Source organism: Manis pentadactyla, chromosome 4 (genome assembly GCF_030020395.1).
Source record: "Manis pentadactyla isolate mManPen7 chromosome 4, mManPen7.hap1, whole genome shotgun sequence".
In the NCBI taxonomy this organism is placed as follows: Eukaryota; Metazoa; Chordata; class Mammalia; order Pholidota; family Manidae; genus Manis; species Manis pentadactyla.
Genome location: NC_080022.1, coordinates 150,779,520 through 150,794,213, shown reverse-complemented (window position 1 = coordinate 150,794,213; position 14,694 = coordinate 150,779,520). Strand labels below are relative to the sequence as shown.

Here is a 14,694-nt window from a genome sequence, read left to right as displayed (position 1 = left end):
GTGGCGATCCTTACTGGTGTGAGGTGATATCTCATTGTGGTTTTAATTTGCATTTCTCTGATGACTAGTGATGTGGAGCATCTTTTCATGTGTCTGTTGGCCATCTGAATTTCTTCTTTGGAGAACTGTCTGTTCAGCTCTTCTGCCCATTTTCTAATTGGGTTGTTCGCTTTTTGTTTATTGAGGTGCATGAGCTCTTTATATACTTTGGATGTCAACCCTTTATCGGATCTGTCATTTATGAATATATTCTCCCATACTGTAGGATGCCTTTTTGTTCTATTGATGGTGTCCTTTGCTGTACAGAAGCTTTTCAGCTTGATATAGTCCCACTTGTTCATTTTGCTTTTGTTTCCCTTGCCCAGGGAGATATGTTCATGAAGAAGTCGCTCATGTTTATGTCCAAGAGATTTTTGCCTATGTTTTTTTCTAAGAGTTTTATGTTTTCATGACTTACATTCAGGTCTTTGATCCACTTCGAATTTACTTTTGTGTATGGGGTTAGACAGTGATCCAGTTTCATTCTCTTACATGAAGCTGTCCAGTTTTGCCAACACCAGCTCTTGAAGAGGCTGTCATTTCCCCATTGTATGTAAGTACACATTCTTTATCAGCTGAATTATTTGAAAAAGTTTCTTCTGGTCAGGGACTTCTATTTTCATTCTCTTAAAAGTGTCTTCCAAAAAGGAGACATTCTTAAAAGTCCAGTATATCAGTTTTTTCTTTTGTGTACTGTGAATTTAGCATCATCTCTAAGAAATGTTTGCCGAACCCAAGTAAAAGCATTTTCTCCTGTTTTCCTCTACAAGTTTTGAGGTTAAGAGACTGAATATACAAATGGACAGTGGTCAGACCATGTATAAAAAAAGAACTCTGACCCATGACCTCTGCAGCCAGCTGAGGAAGCCAAACCACATCTCTTGCAGCAGTTGGTCAAAAATGGTCAGGACATGGTTAATAACTCCCACCTTCCAAAATTTTTGCCCCAACTCAGAACCAACCAAAGAAAGTGAAAACAGGCTCTCCAAATGAGTCACATAAGATGCCTTGTTTCTGTAAGCCCGCCTTCAGCTTCCCTAGAATACCCACCTCAGATCAGCACATTCCTGAGCCTTCTCTTTTTTCATTCCTATTCTTCTGCCTGCCTTTGAGTCTCTGCCATCACAAGTGATGGTGGCTGACTTCCTTCATATAGTAAGCTCTGAATACATAGCCTCTGCCTATTCTCATTTGGGTAGACTTCATTTAAATAAATGAAGTAGTTTCAGATTTTAGGTAGATTTTATGTTTAGGTCTATGACACATTTAAAGTAAATTTTTGTGAATGGTGTGGATTATGAAGTGTGGTTCTTCTTGTACAGATATCCAATTATTCCAGTCCTATTGTTGAAAAGATTGCACTTTCTCTACTTCGCACCTTGGTTGTCCATATATATGTAGGTCTATTTTGGGGCTCTTTATTCTATTCCATGGATCTATTTATTTATCTTTATACCAATTCCATGCTAATTACTTTAACTGTAGAATAAGGCTTGAAAATCAATTAATGTTAGTACTCCAATTTTCTTCCTCCTTTAGAGAGATTTAAGTTTAGAATCTCTCTCATATGTACCCATGTAAACATTTCCAGCATTTTTCACTGCTTTCTGTATATCTGCTTTTCAACTGATATAATTTTCCTCTTACCTGAAGACTTTCTTTAACACTTCTTTTATTACTGTTCTACTGCTAATGAAGTCTTTCAGCTTTTACGCATCCAAGAGAGTTTTTATTTCACCTTCATTTTTTGGATTGATTTTAAAAATTGAGGTGAAATTCATGTAACATAAAACTAGCCATTTTAAAGTGAACAAATGAGCAGCATTCAGTATAATCACAGTACTGTGCAGCCACCACCTCTATCAAGCTTCAAAACATTTTCATCACTCCCAAATAAAACCCCATTATGCTGTTGCTCCCTGCTCCCCTCTTCCCATAGCCCCCGACAATCACCAATATCCTTCCTGTTTCAATGACTCTATCCATTCTGGGTGTTTCTCATAAACTGAAATATTCAATCTGTAACTGTCTTAGGCAGTCTGGGCTGCTATAATGAAAGCTGCATAGACAGGGTGGCTTAAACAACACACACTAATTTATCACAATTCTGGAGGCCGGCAAGTCTAAGATCAAGGTCTTGACAGATCCAGTGAGGGTACTCCTCCTGGTTTACAAACTGGATTGTCTTCTTATATCCTCTTATAGTGGAGAAAGCAGAGAGAGACTTGTGTCTCTTTTTTAAGGACACTAATCTCATCACGAGGGCTCCACCCTCATGACCTAATTACCCCTAAAGGCCCAACCTCTTAATACTATCCCAAAGGGAATTAGGGGCTTCAACATATAAATTTTGAGGGGACATGAGATACATAGTCCATCCATAACAGCGACCTTTTATGTCTGGCTTCTTTCACTTGGCATGTTTTTGAGGTACATCGGTGTTGAAGCATGTATCAATACTTTCCTTTTTATGGCTGAATAACATTCTATGGTATGGCTATAGCACAATTTTGTTTATCAGTTCATCTGTTGATAGACATTTAAGTTGTTTCCATTTTCTGACTATCACGAATAGTACAGCTGTAAACAGACCTGTTTGAGCCTCAAGGATCTGTCTGAGAGCCTGTTTGTGGTTCTGTTGGGTATGTACCTAGGAGTGAGATGCTGGGTCCTATGGTAAGTTTGTGTTTAACTTTTTGAAGAACCTCCAAACTATTTTCCCCAATGGCTTCACCATTTTACATTCCCACCAGCGGTATATGAGGATTCCAATTTCTCTACATCCTCCCTAACATTTATTTTCCTTTTTTCATCATCATTACCTCCTAGTGAGTGAAATTGTGGTAGGAAGCCAAGTCAAGAGAAGGGACAATGTTTCTTTAAGGCTTTAAGAACGCAGAGGAATACCAGGGTGCTTGAGTTTAAAGCAATGTAACAATGTACCCCCCACCAGAACCCAGTGATATGGAACAGCTTGTTGATTATAGTCATGTAGGCCCATTAGTTTATAAGAGAGTATCCAGGTACCCTTTATTGAGGTAAGTTAAAACATAACATTGTGGCTGAACCTATAGTACACTAACAGCTCCCACTGCAACAGTCCTGGGGGCTGACTCTCCTTTACCCTTGTAATGAATGTGTAAAAGCCATGGCCCCGCTGGCTTGGGGCTCAGCCTTCTGAGTTGAATCCGCTGAGTCAGTGCCGGTGCTAATAAACTGCTTATCGCCAAATGTCTCCGTGTCCCGGCTCCTTGTTCATAGTTCTCACAGTTTCTGCAACAGAATGGTACCTCATTGTGGTTTTGAGATTTACATTTCCTTAATTACTAATGATGCAGAGCATTTTTCATGTGCTTACTACCATGTGTATATCTTCTCTGAAGAAATGTCAACTCAAGGTCTTTGTCCATTTAAAAAATTGGATTGTTTTTCTTTTTGTTGAATTAAGTTTTGTTTTTTTTTTGTAGATAATTATTTTTTATTGAAGGGTAGTTGACACACAGTTTGAATTAAGTTTGAAAGATGTTTTTCACTAGAAACAGAACTCTAGGCTGATGTTTTTTTCTTTCAGTGGTTTAAAGATGTTGATCCACTATCTTCTTTTTTGCTGTTTCTGACAAAAAAATCTACTGTCACCCTTTGTTCTTCTATATAGAGTATGTCTTTTTCATCTTGTTCCTTTTATGATTTTCTCTTTATCATTGGTTTTGAACAATTTAATTAAGATGTGCTTTGGAGTAATCTTCTTCTTATTTCTTATGTGTGGGCCTTGTTGAATGTCTTGGGTTTTTATCTTAATTTTTTTATGTTACATCAAATTTGGAAAATTTCCAGGCATTACATCTTCAAAAATGTTTTTGTTATTTCAGACAGGAGAGTAATGTAGCCCCTGGTACTGTATTGAGACTGGAAGTGGAAATCTTCTGTATGTAGTTCTGAAAGTCATAGTTCCATTAAGACATAATAAGGAAATCAGTGGCCCCTTAACTCACCCCGTTTGCCTGCTTTCTAGGCAACATCTTGTCTCTTGGCTTTTTCTTTCGGCATTGATTTATTTGTAAACAACATGCTTATGTTCTCTTTACACCCCGAGCTATCTCCCCCTCCACCCCCGCCCCAGTTTTAGCTGTTTTCTGTTTCTGGAGATAATGGTATCACTCTCTCACACTTCCAACCCTACCCTTTCTCTCCCCACATCCTGCCAGTACAATATGCAGAGTTTATATTATGACTGCCATTTTGCTTACAGCTGTGCCATATAATGGCTTATAGTTATGTTTTATTTCTTATACCACTTTTTATTTTAATCTTAGAGTTACTGTCTTATATTTAATTTGCATTACCTAAGTCACTATTACTAATTCATCCCCAAACTCTCTACCTCCTCTGTTGACTAATTTATTAAGTATCCCATCAGTTGTATAGTCTCACACACCAACCACTGAAACCTGCTGCCACCTTGCTCCAGTTTTGGCTGGGGATCCTCTAGGCCTGTCCTACAGTATCTTTCTGGGGTCTCCCTTCATGTTCTTCCAAGGGATTGTATTTGCTTCTTCCTCAGGTTGCATCTTTTGTTTCCTGAATCCAGGTTTTTTAGGAAGGAAGTTGGGGGGAGAGCCAGAACCCTATCCAGATAGCATGATATCTTCTTGGTTCATAGTGAAGTCTCTCATGATGGAGGGCTTCTATATTTACATGTGAGTTGGTTCAGTTGCTGCATCTTTTTCCTCAACTGATTGAGGAAAAAGATTGGCTACAGATTGGTCAACAGTTGGCAGCTGCAGGATGTTTATTACTCACACCTGCCCTGCAGTATGACTGTGAAGATGGCATGCCTGCACATTCTCATTCAGCTTTTCCTCTTCTGAGATTCCTTGTTTAGGAAATGTTGAAAGCCCACCTCAACCTGCCAGCCTGGTTATTCCAGACCAAGAACTAAAAAAACAAATTCCCTCTGCCCATCTGGTGTACAAAATATACACATACACACACATACACGTAACACACACACATTTCACATATATTATATATGTATATTATTATACAAAAACATATTAAATATTTGTATATATTTAAATATGACATATATACATATATTTTTAAATATTTTTAATATATGAAATTGGGATTTTTAATAACCCAAGAATTTCCCAGGTCTCAGTGAGAGGAGAAAGACAAAGCACAAAGAAAAATAAGAAATGCCAGCACACCCCAGAGAGACCTCTGACCATGAAAGCTTTCCAGCTGCATCCATCTTCAGTCCATGTGTATCTTTGTAAATTTTCCTGTGTTCTGCATGTGACCTAAGAGACCTTGCCACTCAGAAAACTCAGCAGAAAGAGTTAGAAAAATCACAGCATAAAAATAACCTCTTGATCATTTCTCAGGGAGCAGTGGGCTTCCAGCAGTTAGCTACTCAACCTGTCCTACATACTTAATCCATGCATGAATCTGGCCTCCAGCTCTGTGCAAATGAACTTCAGAAGAGTGGCCTCAAACTGTCCATTTCCCACCTCCCCTGTTCTTGTCCTATTATAATGTTTCTAACTTCCTGTTTTTTTAGGAGAAATTTCAAAGGAAGAATAGGACAAGTGCTGAGAAGATGAGTATCAAGACTGATTTGGAAACGAACTTTGCTGAGTATGTTTTAAATGCAGGAAAAGTCATCCTTGGAAATAAGCAAAGGAATGAAATGGACCCTCAACTAGAGAAGAAACAGAATGACATCATCTTGCATGCAATATGTGCTCTGCTGAATTCTGGTGGGGGAGTGGTCAAGGCTGAGATTGAGAACAAAGATTACAGTTATGAAATTCATGGAGTAGGACTGAATCTACCTTCAATTTTCAAAGGCTATTTAGATGAGATGCAACAGGGAGACCTCTTTTTTATTTTTGTGAAATCATGGAACGCAAAGGCCTCCAGTGTGCGACTGGCTACCTTATGCTCCAATTTATACCACAGACAAAGAACATCTACTGATGTCATGAATTCTCAGGAATCACTGGTATTCCTCAAAGAGAAGCGTCAGACTCTTATGAATATCAATTATTCCAATTCATTAAGTCCACAGGAAGTTCAGGTTGGTGTACAAAATGAAGATAACATAAAGGCTTCAGCTGCTACTTTATTTAATAGGGATCACCTTCAGTACCTGGAAAAGGTCAACTTTACTAAGTCCACACATGTTGAATTTAAAATGTTCTCAACAAGAGTGTCACAATGCTTTGAGGAGAGTCTCCCCACCTGTGTTTCGGCATTTGCAAACACTGAAGGAGGGTATATATTTTTTGGTGTGGATGATGAGACCCATCAAGTCATTGGATGTAAAATACAGAAAACAGATCTTAACTCTGTGAAGATTTCTATTGATTGTTGTATTCGGAAGTTACCTGTCCATCATTTCTGTACACAAAGGAGTGAGATAAAATATGCCATCAAATTTCTTGAAGTACGCAGTCAGGGAGCCTTCCACGGATATATCTGTGCAGTCAAGGTGGAGCCATTCTGCTGTGCAGTGTTTGCTGACGTGCCCAGTTCCTGGCAGGTGAAGGATAATCGTGTGAGACAGCTCGCCACAGAGGAATGGGTAGCTTGGATGATGGAAGCAGACCCAGGTCAGAGAGCAGAATCAACAATGACTGTAATGTTTTCTGGGGCAAAGAGGGATGGTGGGAAGGGAGGAAAGAGAGGTATTATTTTAGGATCTGGGTAAAGATACTGAGCTGCAGGTGCCTGGTGTATTAATTCTTCTACAGTTGGTTGTTCACTGCCCTGCTTCCCTCTGCCCATCTTGAATATTGTGCATTTAACCAACACATGCCCTGGGCTAGTAGACCCACTAGACATTGTGCAGGAGGCTGTTGGACCTAGTCATTTTTATTTTCACATCCTTTCCTGTGTTCATAATTCAGGTCTCTTCCTTTCTGAACCTAAACATGAACTCATGTTTAATTATTTACGAAATTCCATTTTCACATGTGCATGTGTGTCTTTAACTTTCTGCCGCTTTCTTCTGCCTTCCCAATCTTATGATTCCCTGGATTAAATATACTCCTTTTCTCATTGCCCCACTTCCATTTTTGGACCAAAACATGGCCAAAACATGGCTGTCCCTCTCCTATCCTACTTTCCCTGTTGAGAGCTAGCCCTGATTTAAAAGCCAAAGAGTAGTGTTGGTGATATGCATCTGCCTTGGAAAAGGAGAGCCCAGGATAAAATTAGACAAAAGAAAATCAAGGGTAACGTCTTTAAAAGTCCAGAAAAACAAAGTCCATTTCAGAATCTTGTCAGAAATCCATACCATTGAACTTCCTGTCTTCTAATCATATTATTTAAATGTAAGCATTCTAGAAATATAAAAAGCTTGTCTCAATATAATACAATTAAAATTAAAAACTGTTGCTCCACACCAGTTTTTTTCTTCCCCAAGATATCAATAAGCTTTCCTGAGCTAAGGGTATAAATATATATTTCTCTGGGCCAAGGCTTTGAGTTCTAAGACTAAGTGAAAGACTTTGGAGCATAGATCAGCTCTAAGTTGGGGACTGCCTTTTTGCATATTGAATTCTTGGTTCTTGTTTCCTAAGATCTTTCTAGACTTTCTGAGATGGTCCTTGCACTGAGTTTGTCATCCACTACACCCTGCGGCAGGACTGTGTGCACTCCCAAGAATTTTGAATGTTTGGAAGAACAGCAAAAGCGTTACTTTCCAGGTAATTCATCATCTCTGGTTGCTTTGGAATAGGTTGGTTGCTCATCCATATAGAAAAAATAAAATCAAACTCCTATTTCACATTGTATAAAAAACTCAATTCCGTAGAGTTTAAAGATTTAAATGTCAGAAACAAGCTTTTCAAACTTTAAGTAGAAAATGTACATGAATAATTTTGTGTCATTAGGGTAGGAAAGGATTTCTTAGACCAGGCACAAAACTATTAGGGGAAAAAAGATTGATAAACCTCACTATGTTAAAATTAGGAACTTCATTGCCTCCAAAGATAACTTAAAGAGAGTGAAAAGATTATAAGCTAGAAGATATTTGCAATCCATGTAGCTGACAAAGGATTGGTATCAAGAATATAAAAATAACTCATACAACTTTTTAAAAGGATAAACAACCCAGTAGAAAAATGGGCAATAGTAATAAAGATGTACTTCTCAGAAAAGAAACACATACGTCCAGTAAACTTATAAAGAGATGCCCAACCCATCAGTGATAAGCGAAATGCAAATCAAAGCCAAAACCACAAGTAGATACCATCTTGTATCAATTAATCAGCAAATCAGGTGTTGAAGTGGTGGGTAATCAGAATCTTTTGTGTAGTGCTGGTGGGAATTAAGCCAACCTTATCCCTTTGGAAAACAAATGTGGATTACCTTGTATAGTTGGTCATTTGCATACTCTACCATTCAGTAATTCTTTCTAGTTTCTAGAAAAAAATCTGTACACATGCACAAGGAGATATATATATAATTGGCAATATGCCCACAAGTGCTCCTAGATTCACTATCTGTTCTAGTCCCAAATGGGAAACAACCAAATCACCAATTGTCATAACATGTATAAGTATACGGCAGTATATCCACATAATGGAATATTATTCTACAGTGAAAATGAATGCACTACAACTAACTATATGCAAGTGTATGGCTGAATCTGAGTAGTGTGTATGTACGTCTTGTTATAACCTTACTCCTAGATTTACCCAATTCTTTTATTGATTGTATGGTATTTCATAGTATTCCTAAACAGTATCAATTTTAGCTGTTTTTATTATTAAGTATACTATAAATACAGAAAGTGCATACAACAAAGATATCATTTAATAGATAATTATGCACTGAAACCGCTGAACCACCACCCAGGTAAAAAAAATGCAACTTTGAAAACACCCTTTTATCTCTTCTTTAACCAGTTCCTTTTTGAGAGGATTTTAGATGATGTCTGATTTTTTCTATTCTAAGCAGTGCTCCAATATACATTTTTCTACAAATGCCTTGAGGTACTCCTTAAGGATAAATTCTAAGTAATAACAATTGCTTATACATTTAGGTGAACATTGCTAAATTGTAATTCAAAACATATACCAAAATATACTTTCTCCAAATGGTATCATGGCTTTTCTCTTCTAGAAGCTTAGAATCAGTTTGTTCCACCAAAAAGAAGAGAACAATATGAGATTATTTTGATGGCAATTACACAAAGTTGATAGATTAATTTGGAAAAAATTTTCACTTTTACAGCAGTGAATTTTCTTGTAGGTGAACACAGCCATTTGTTCAAGTCTTCTTTTATCATATTTTATGACACTTAAGAAAACAATATTGCACTATTATTTTATTTGCTATTCAAAAAGAAAATATTGCCAATTAAACTAAAAGATGTATCTTGATTTCAGAGAAATTAAAGTACATATATAATCAGTGAAACATGGTATATCTCCCAATTCTTTTAAGTTTTATCCATATTGCTACTATATGTTAAACTTTAGTCCTACACTGGCGATCTTCATATAATAATTTCTGATTGCAAATTGCTGCCATGTAGGAAAGCTCTTAAGTTTTAGAATATACATTATACCATTTCTAAACATTTAACAATCCTATTACTGTAAAAGCAAAGGTAATTTTTAGCTAACATTTCCTATGTTTGCTTCAGTTCATTGGCCAATAATTCCAGAATGATGTTAAATCAGACTAGTAGTAGGAGTTGCCCTTAGGTGCTCTTTAACCTTATAAAAGTTTAGGCCACTTTTACAGAAAATAAGTCGAGTATTTCTCTGATCTCAGACAAGCTTTACTGGTGTGTCCACTTGCTTGCTGGACAGCTAGATGTACCACAGGGATCAAAAACCTGAGTATTTCCAAAATTGATCTTCTGCTCCAACAATCTTCTTTTGTATCTTCTGCATATTATTCTGTATTCAATATTCTTTTTCTGCTATGTCTTCCACACTGTCTATATCAATTGCACAGTCCATCCTCCATCCAGCCAAGCACAGAAATCTGAATTTAATCTTTTCTCTTCCCTCTACCCTGAATTCAAAATTCAAATTTTGTGTGTATTTGATTTTCTTCTGGGGAGAGGGTTCATAAATCTGGTTAGATTCCAAATTTGGGTTTATGACCCCAAAGAGTTTAAGAAACTTTTATATACAACAGGAAAAGCCCAAACTCTTAAAGAGTACTTTTAAAAATGAATTATTATAATTATCTTAATTTTAAACATTTTTTAAAATTTACACAAATAAAATGGACTTTTTTGTTACACAGTTACAAGGATTTTTAAACATGAACACAGTCAAGGTACAGAACAATTCCATCATCCAAAAAAGACTCTATGCTGCCCCTCTGTAGTCAAAACTCTCCTCCAATCCCTAATCCATAGCAGCCATTGATCTGTTCTCCATCCCTACAGTTTTGCCTCTCACAAAATCATATGGTGTACAAACTTTGCCAGGTGCTTTTTTCCCCAGCTTTATGGAGATATAATTGACACATAACATCATGTATGTGATGAGTTCAAACACATGTATTGTGAAACAATCACCACAATGAGGTTACTAACATACCTGTCACCTCACATAAGTATCATTGTGTGTGTGTGTGTGTGTGTGTGTGTGTGTGTGTGATGAAAACACTTAGGATCTCTCTTAGCAACTTCCAAGTATGTAACACAGTATTGTTAACTAGAGTCAGCATTGCCAAGGCACGGTGCCTTCCTCCCCATTGTCATCCCTGCATCTTCGCCTCTCACTTTAGAAGTCAGCAACACAACATGCTTGGAGTTGCCTGAATAAACCCTGCTGTTTCTTGTCTCTGTGCTGACTCATGAGCTCCCTTCTGCCTACCTCTCTATTCTCCAACTTCAACTGGCTAATTTGCAGTCATCTTTTAGATGCTGTTCAGGGATCTCCTTCTTCATAAAGACTTTCATATTTTCTTCTTTCCTGAGCTGTAACTTTCCTTGGGATCTTTCCCATTGTAATACCACTTTGGAACATGACTATTGTTTGTCTCTGTTTATACCAGTCAATTATTTGGCCCCATTGGACTTGGAAATGTTTTATCGTTTTGTTACTAATGCATAACCTACTGTGTAGGGCCCAATTGTGTGTTGAATCTACTACTTATGATGATGATTACTAGCTTGTCTGGGGATTCTCTAATTTATTCCAATTCTTTCCCTATCTAGTATCATCAGACAGAGTGGTGTATATTCCAGAAAACCTGTATAAGGAACTGTTCTCACAATATAAAGGACTCAGAGACCTCATAAGTAAGGAAATGTACTCTGTCTCTCAAGGAATATTGATTTTTTCTCGAAGCTGGGCTGTGGACTTGGGTCTGCAAGAGAAGCAAGGAGTGATCTGTGATGCTCTTCTACTCTCTCAGAACAACATCCCACTCCTCTACACCATCCTCTGGGAGGGGAATGTGGACTGGAAGGACTATTCAATGAGAGTTGCCCACTTCTTAAAGCAGAAACTGGTGAACACAGGTGGCTACACCGGGAGATTGTGCATCACTCCTTCAGTCTTCCTGCTAAATCCCGATAAAACAGCAAAGGCCTTTCATGGTTCAGATTTGCCAATTTATCCCACATCGTACAAACTTATGACCACCCAGCACATGGAAGCTCTGTTACAGTCCCTTGTCATAGTCCTGCTAGGGTTCAGATCTTTCTTAAGTGAAGAGCTGGGCACTGAAGTTTTGAACCTACTCACAGATAAACAGTATGAGTTGATTTCAAAGAACCTTCACACGACCAGAAAGCTATTTGTCCATGGCTTACCTGGATCAGGGAAGACCATCCTGGCTCTTAGGATCATGGAGAAGATCAGATATGTGTTTAACTGTCAACCAGGTGACATTCTTTACGTCTGTGAGAACCAGCCCCTGAGAGAGTTTGTAAGGTATGCCGCTGACTATATCCATTTTCTTTTCTTAGAGCAACTTAAAGTCTTTATATTCAGTCTCTTTTCTTTGAGTAAGCTAAAGTGTGAATTTAAGTTCACATGGTAAGCTTCATGTGTATTTACTATGTCCCAGAAGAATTGAAGAGTTAGTTGGTTTCCTTTGTCTGATTGAGGAAACCTGACTGTGTTTCTTTCATTTTCAGCAAGAAAGGTATCTGCCAGGCAGTGACCCGGAAAACCTTCATGAAAAAAGATTTTGAAGATAGTCAACATATCATCATTGATGAAGCTCAGAATTTCCGCAGTGAAGATGGGGACTGGTATACCAAGGCAATAAACATCACTCAGAGAGAAAAGGATTGCCCAGGAATTCTCTGGATCTTTCTGGACTACTTTCAGACCAGCCACTTGACTTACACAGGCCTCCCCACTCTGTCAGCCCAGTACCCAAGAGAAGAGCTCACCAGAGTCATGCGCAATGCAGATCCAATAGCCAGCTACCTACAAGAAGTGATGCAGGTGGTCAGAGAAAATCCTCCACCTAACATCCCCCCTGGGTCTCTGGAGATAGTCCATCAAGCTAAATGGGCTCAGGGTGTTCCAGGCAATTTTAAGATTATGGAGTACTTGGACATGGAGGAGATGGTGGTCCAGCTAGCAGAGAATTGCTGGTGTCTCTTGAGGAATGGTTATTCCCCCCAGGATATTGCTGTGCTTTTCAGCAAAGCAAGTGAAGTTGAGAAATACAAAAAGGAGCTTCTAAGAGCAATGAGGAAGAGAAAAATACATCAGCTCAGTGAGGATTCTGATCTGTTAGTACAATTCGGTGATGCATTGGATATCACGAGCAATCACATTGTGTTGGACAGTGTCCGCCGATTTTCAGGCCTGGAAAGAAACATTGTGTTTGGGATCAATCCAACAACAGGTGAACCAGCTGTTTTCCACAATCTTATGCTCTGTCTGGCTTCCAGGGCGAAGAAACATCTGTATATTCTGAAAGTTTCTGGCAAAAAATCCTAATCTAAAACAGGAATTTCACCTATAGTTAACTATGAAACTATTTGATCTAAAAATTTAATCATCAGATAAATACTTAATGAGGATTCACTGTGAACCATACACTCTTCTAGGTACTAGGGGCTGAGGATTGGGTAGAAAACAAGATAGACAAGATTCCTTCTTTGGGATAGACACAAATCACAGATAAGTAAACAAATGTAAGAAATTTCTGATAGTAATAAAGGACACCAGAGTAATCAGAGGGCCTTGAGATGCAAAGATTTTTTTTTTGTGTGTGTGTGTGTGTGTGTGTAGATAGGTAGACAGAAGGAGGTTTGGTTGTTCAGGGTGGTCAGGGAGCAGTCAGTGAGGGAAGAAGTCATGACAAGATGTATGAGCTGATGGGCCAGGTAGACTCAGGTATTTTCATTTTTATTAACACAGCCATGATACAGAAATGCTTGCATGTAATGTGTGGGGAGAGTATGAAGGATGGAGCAGGGTAGCATGACTGACCTTCTATGGACTAGGAATGAATGTAGCATGTTTCAAAATGTAAGGTAGGAAGGTACAAATCATAATTTTCTGTAAGAACACATTACACTATTTTATTATTTTTCATTTATTTAAATGGTGTTCATAGTTTTGATCGTTGTCTTTAAAATTCTTCCTGTGTGCCTTTCGGTTATTTCGGATCTTGGCTTTTTGGCTCTGTTTTAATATTCCTGTGGAGAATCTTAGGTTAGTATATGAAGGTAAGATTGCCTCAGTTCCCCTGGAGATAATACTGTGTTTTACTTATTAATTTTAAAATGAAAGGGTTTCTGATGAATGTACTGGACTCAAAGGTTACATTTTGTTTTTCATTAATTTAATCACCAATGAAATGACAAAGTAATTCCAGTATTTTTGTCCTGCCAAGTCTTCAGGATTTCAGCTAGTCTCTCAGTGGCTTTTGCTACGAAAGTGCAAATTCCTTGTGTGCCAAAGTTCTCTCAGAAATTCTCCCAATATCTGAAGCTAAACAAATCCATTTTTTCTGAGAGACATAAACTACAAAACTCAAAAACTTAATTCTCTGTTAAACATAGAAAGACCCTGCTATATTTTAACAATCCAAGCAAAAATATCCAATTATCTGTGAATGATCATTCTGGCTTCTGATTTCTCTGGAGCAATATTCAAGAAGACAGTGGGTATATTTTTATTTTAAGTTTCAGCTTCCTTTTAATCCAATCTGGCAATCCCTACCTTTTAGTTCAGGTGTTTAAACTATTTGCTTTTTTAACTTTTGATTTTGCAATACTTAGAAATTCATAGGAAGTTGGGAAGGTAATGCAGACCGCTACCCTGTGTCCTTCACCCAATCTTAATGTGATTATTGTTATGTTTGGGTTTCAATCTATCCTATTGCTATTTTTTTCTGTTTTCCCATTTACTCTTTGTTGCCCCTTTCCCTCTTTTTCTGCATCCTTTTGACTTGATTGTGCATTTATAAACAATTATGTCATATGTCCTTTATTGGCTTATTAGTTATGACTCTTTGCTTTGTTATTTTAGTGATAGCTCTAGGGTCTACGATATATCTTTAAGCTGTCACAGCCTGTCTTCAAGTGATAAAATACCAGTAAGAATATTACAACAGAATACTTGCATTTCTCCTTTCCAAGCTTTGTGCTACTGTTTATTCTTGGTTTAAGTAATTTATGATATTTGGAAACTAAAAAAGTTT

The 14,694-nt window shown here is 37.7% G+C and overlaps 1 protein-coding gene across 1 annotated transcript; it reads left to right on the top strand.

Moving 5' to 3' along the window:
• The first annotated feature begins 518 nt into the window (after positions 1–518).
• SLFN5 (schlafen family member 5) lies at positions 519–13,222 on the top strand. Its single transcript, XM_057501185.1, has 5 exons — positions 519–596; positions 5,606–6,656; positions 7,629–7,754; positions 11,237–11,957; positions 12,164–13,222. Exons 2-5 carry the CDS (start codon positions 5,642–5,644, stop codon positions 12,981–12,983), a joined length of 2,682 nt encoding a protein of 893 aa, XP_057357168.1. The 5' UTR covers positions 519–596; positions 5,606–5,641; the 3' UTR covers positions 12,984–13,222.
• The last annotated feature ends 1,472 nt before the right edge of the window (positions 13,223–14,694 follow it).

Bases quoted from the DNA above. Each gene is read 5' to 3' on its own strand.
- SLFN5 (XM_057501185.1), top strand. From the start codon at position 5,642: ATGAGTATCAAGACTGATTTGGAAACGAACTTTGCTGAGTATGTTTTA. The intron at 7,755-11,236 runs GTAATTCATCAT...TTCCCTATCTAG, and splicing joins GCAAAAGCGTTACTTTCCAG to TATCATCAGACAGAGTGGTG. The intron at 11,958-12,163 runs GTATGCCGCTGA...TTTCATTTTCAG, and splicing joins CCCCTGAGAGAGTTTGTAAG to CAAGAAAGGTATCTGCCAGG.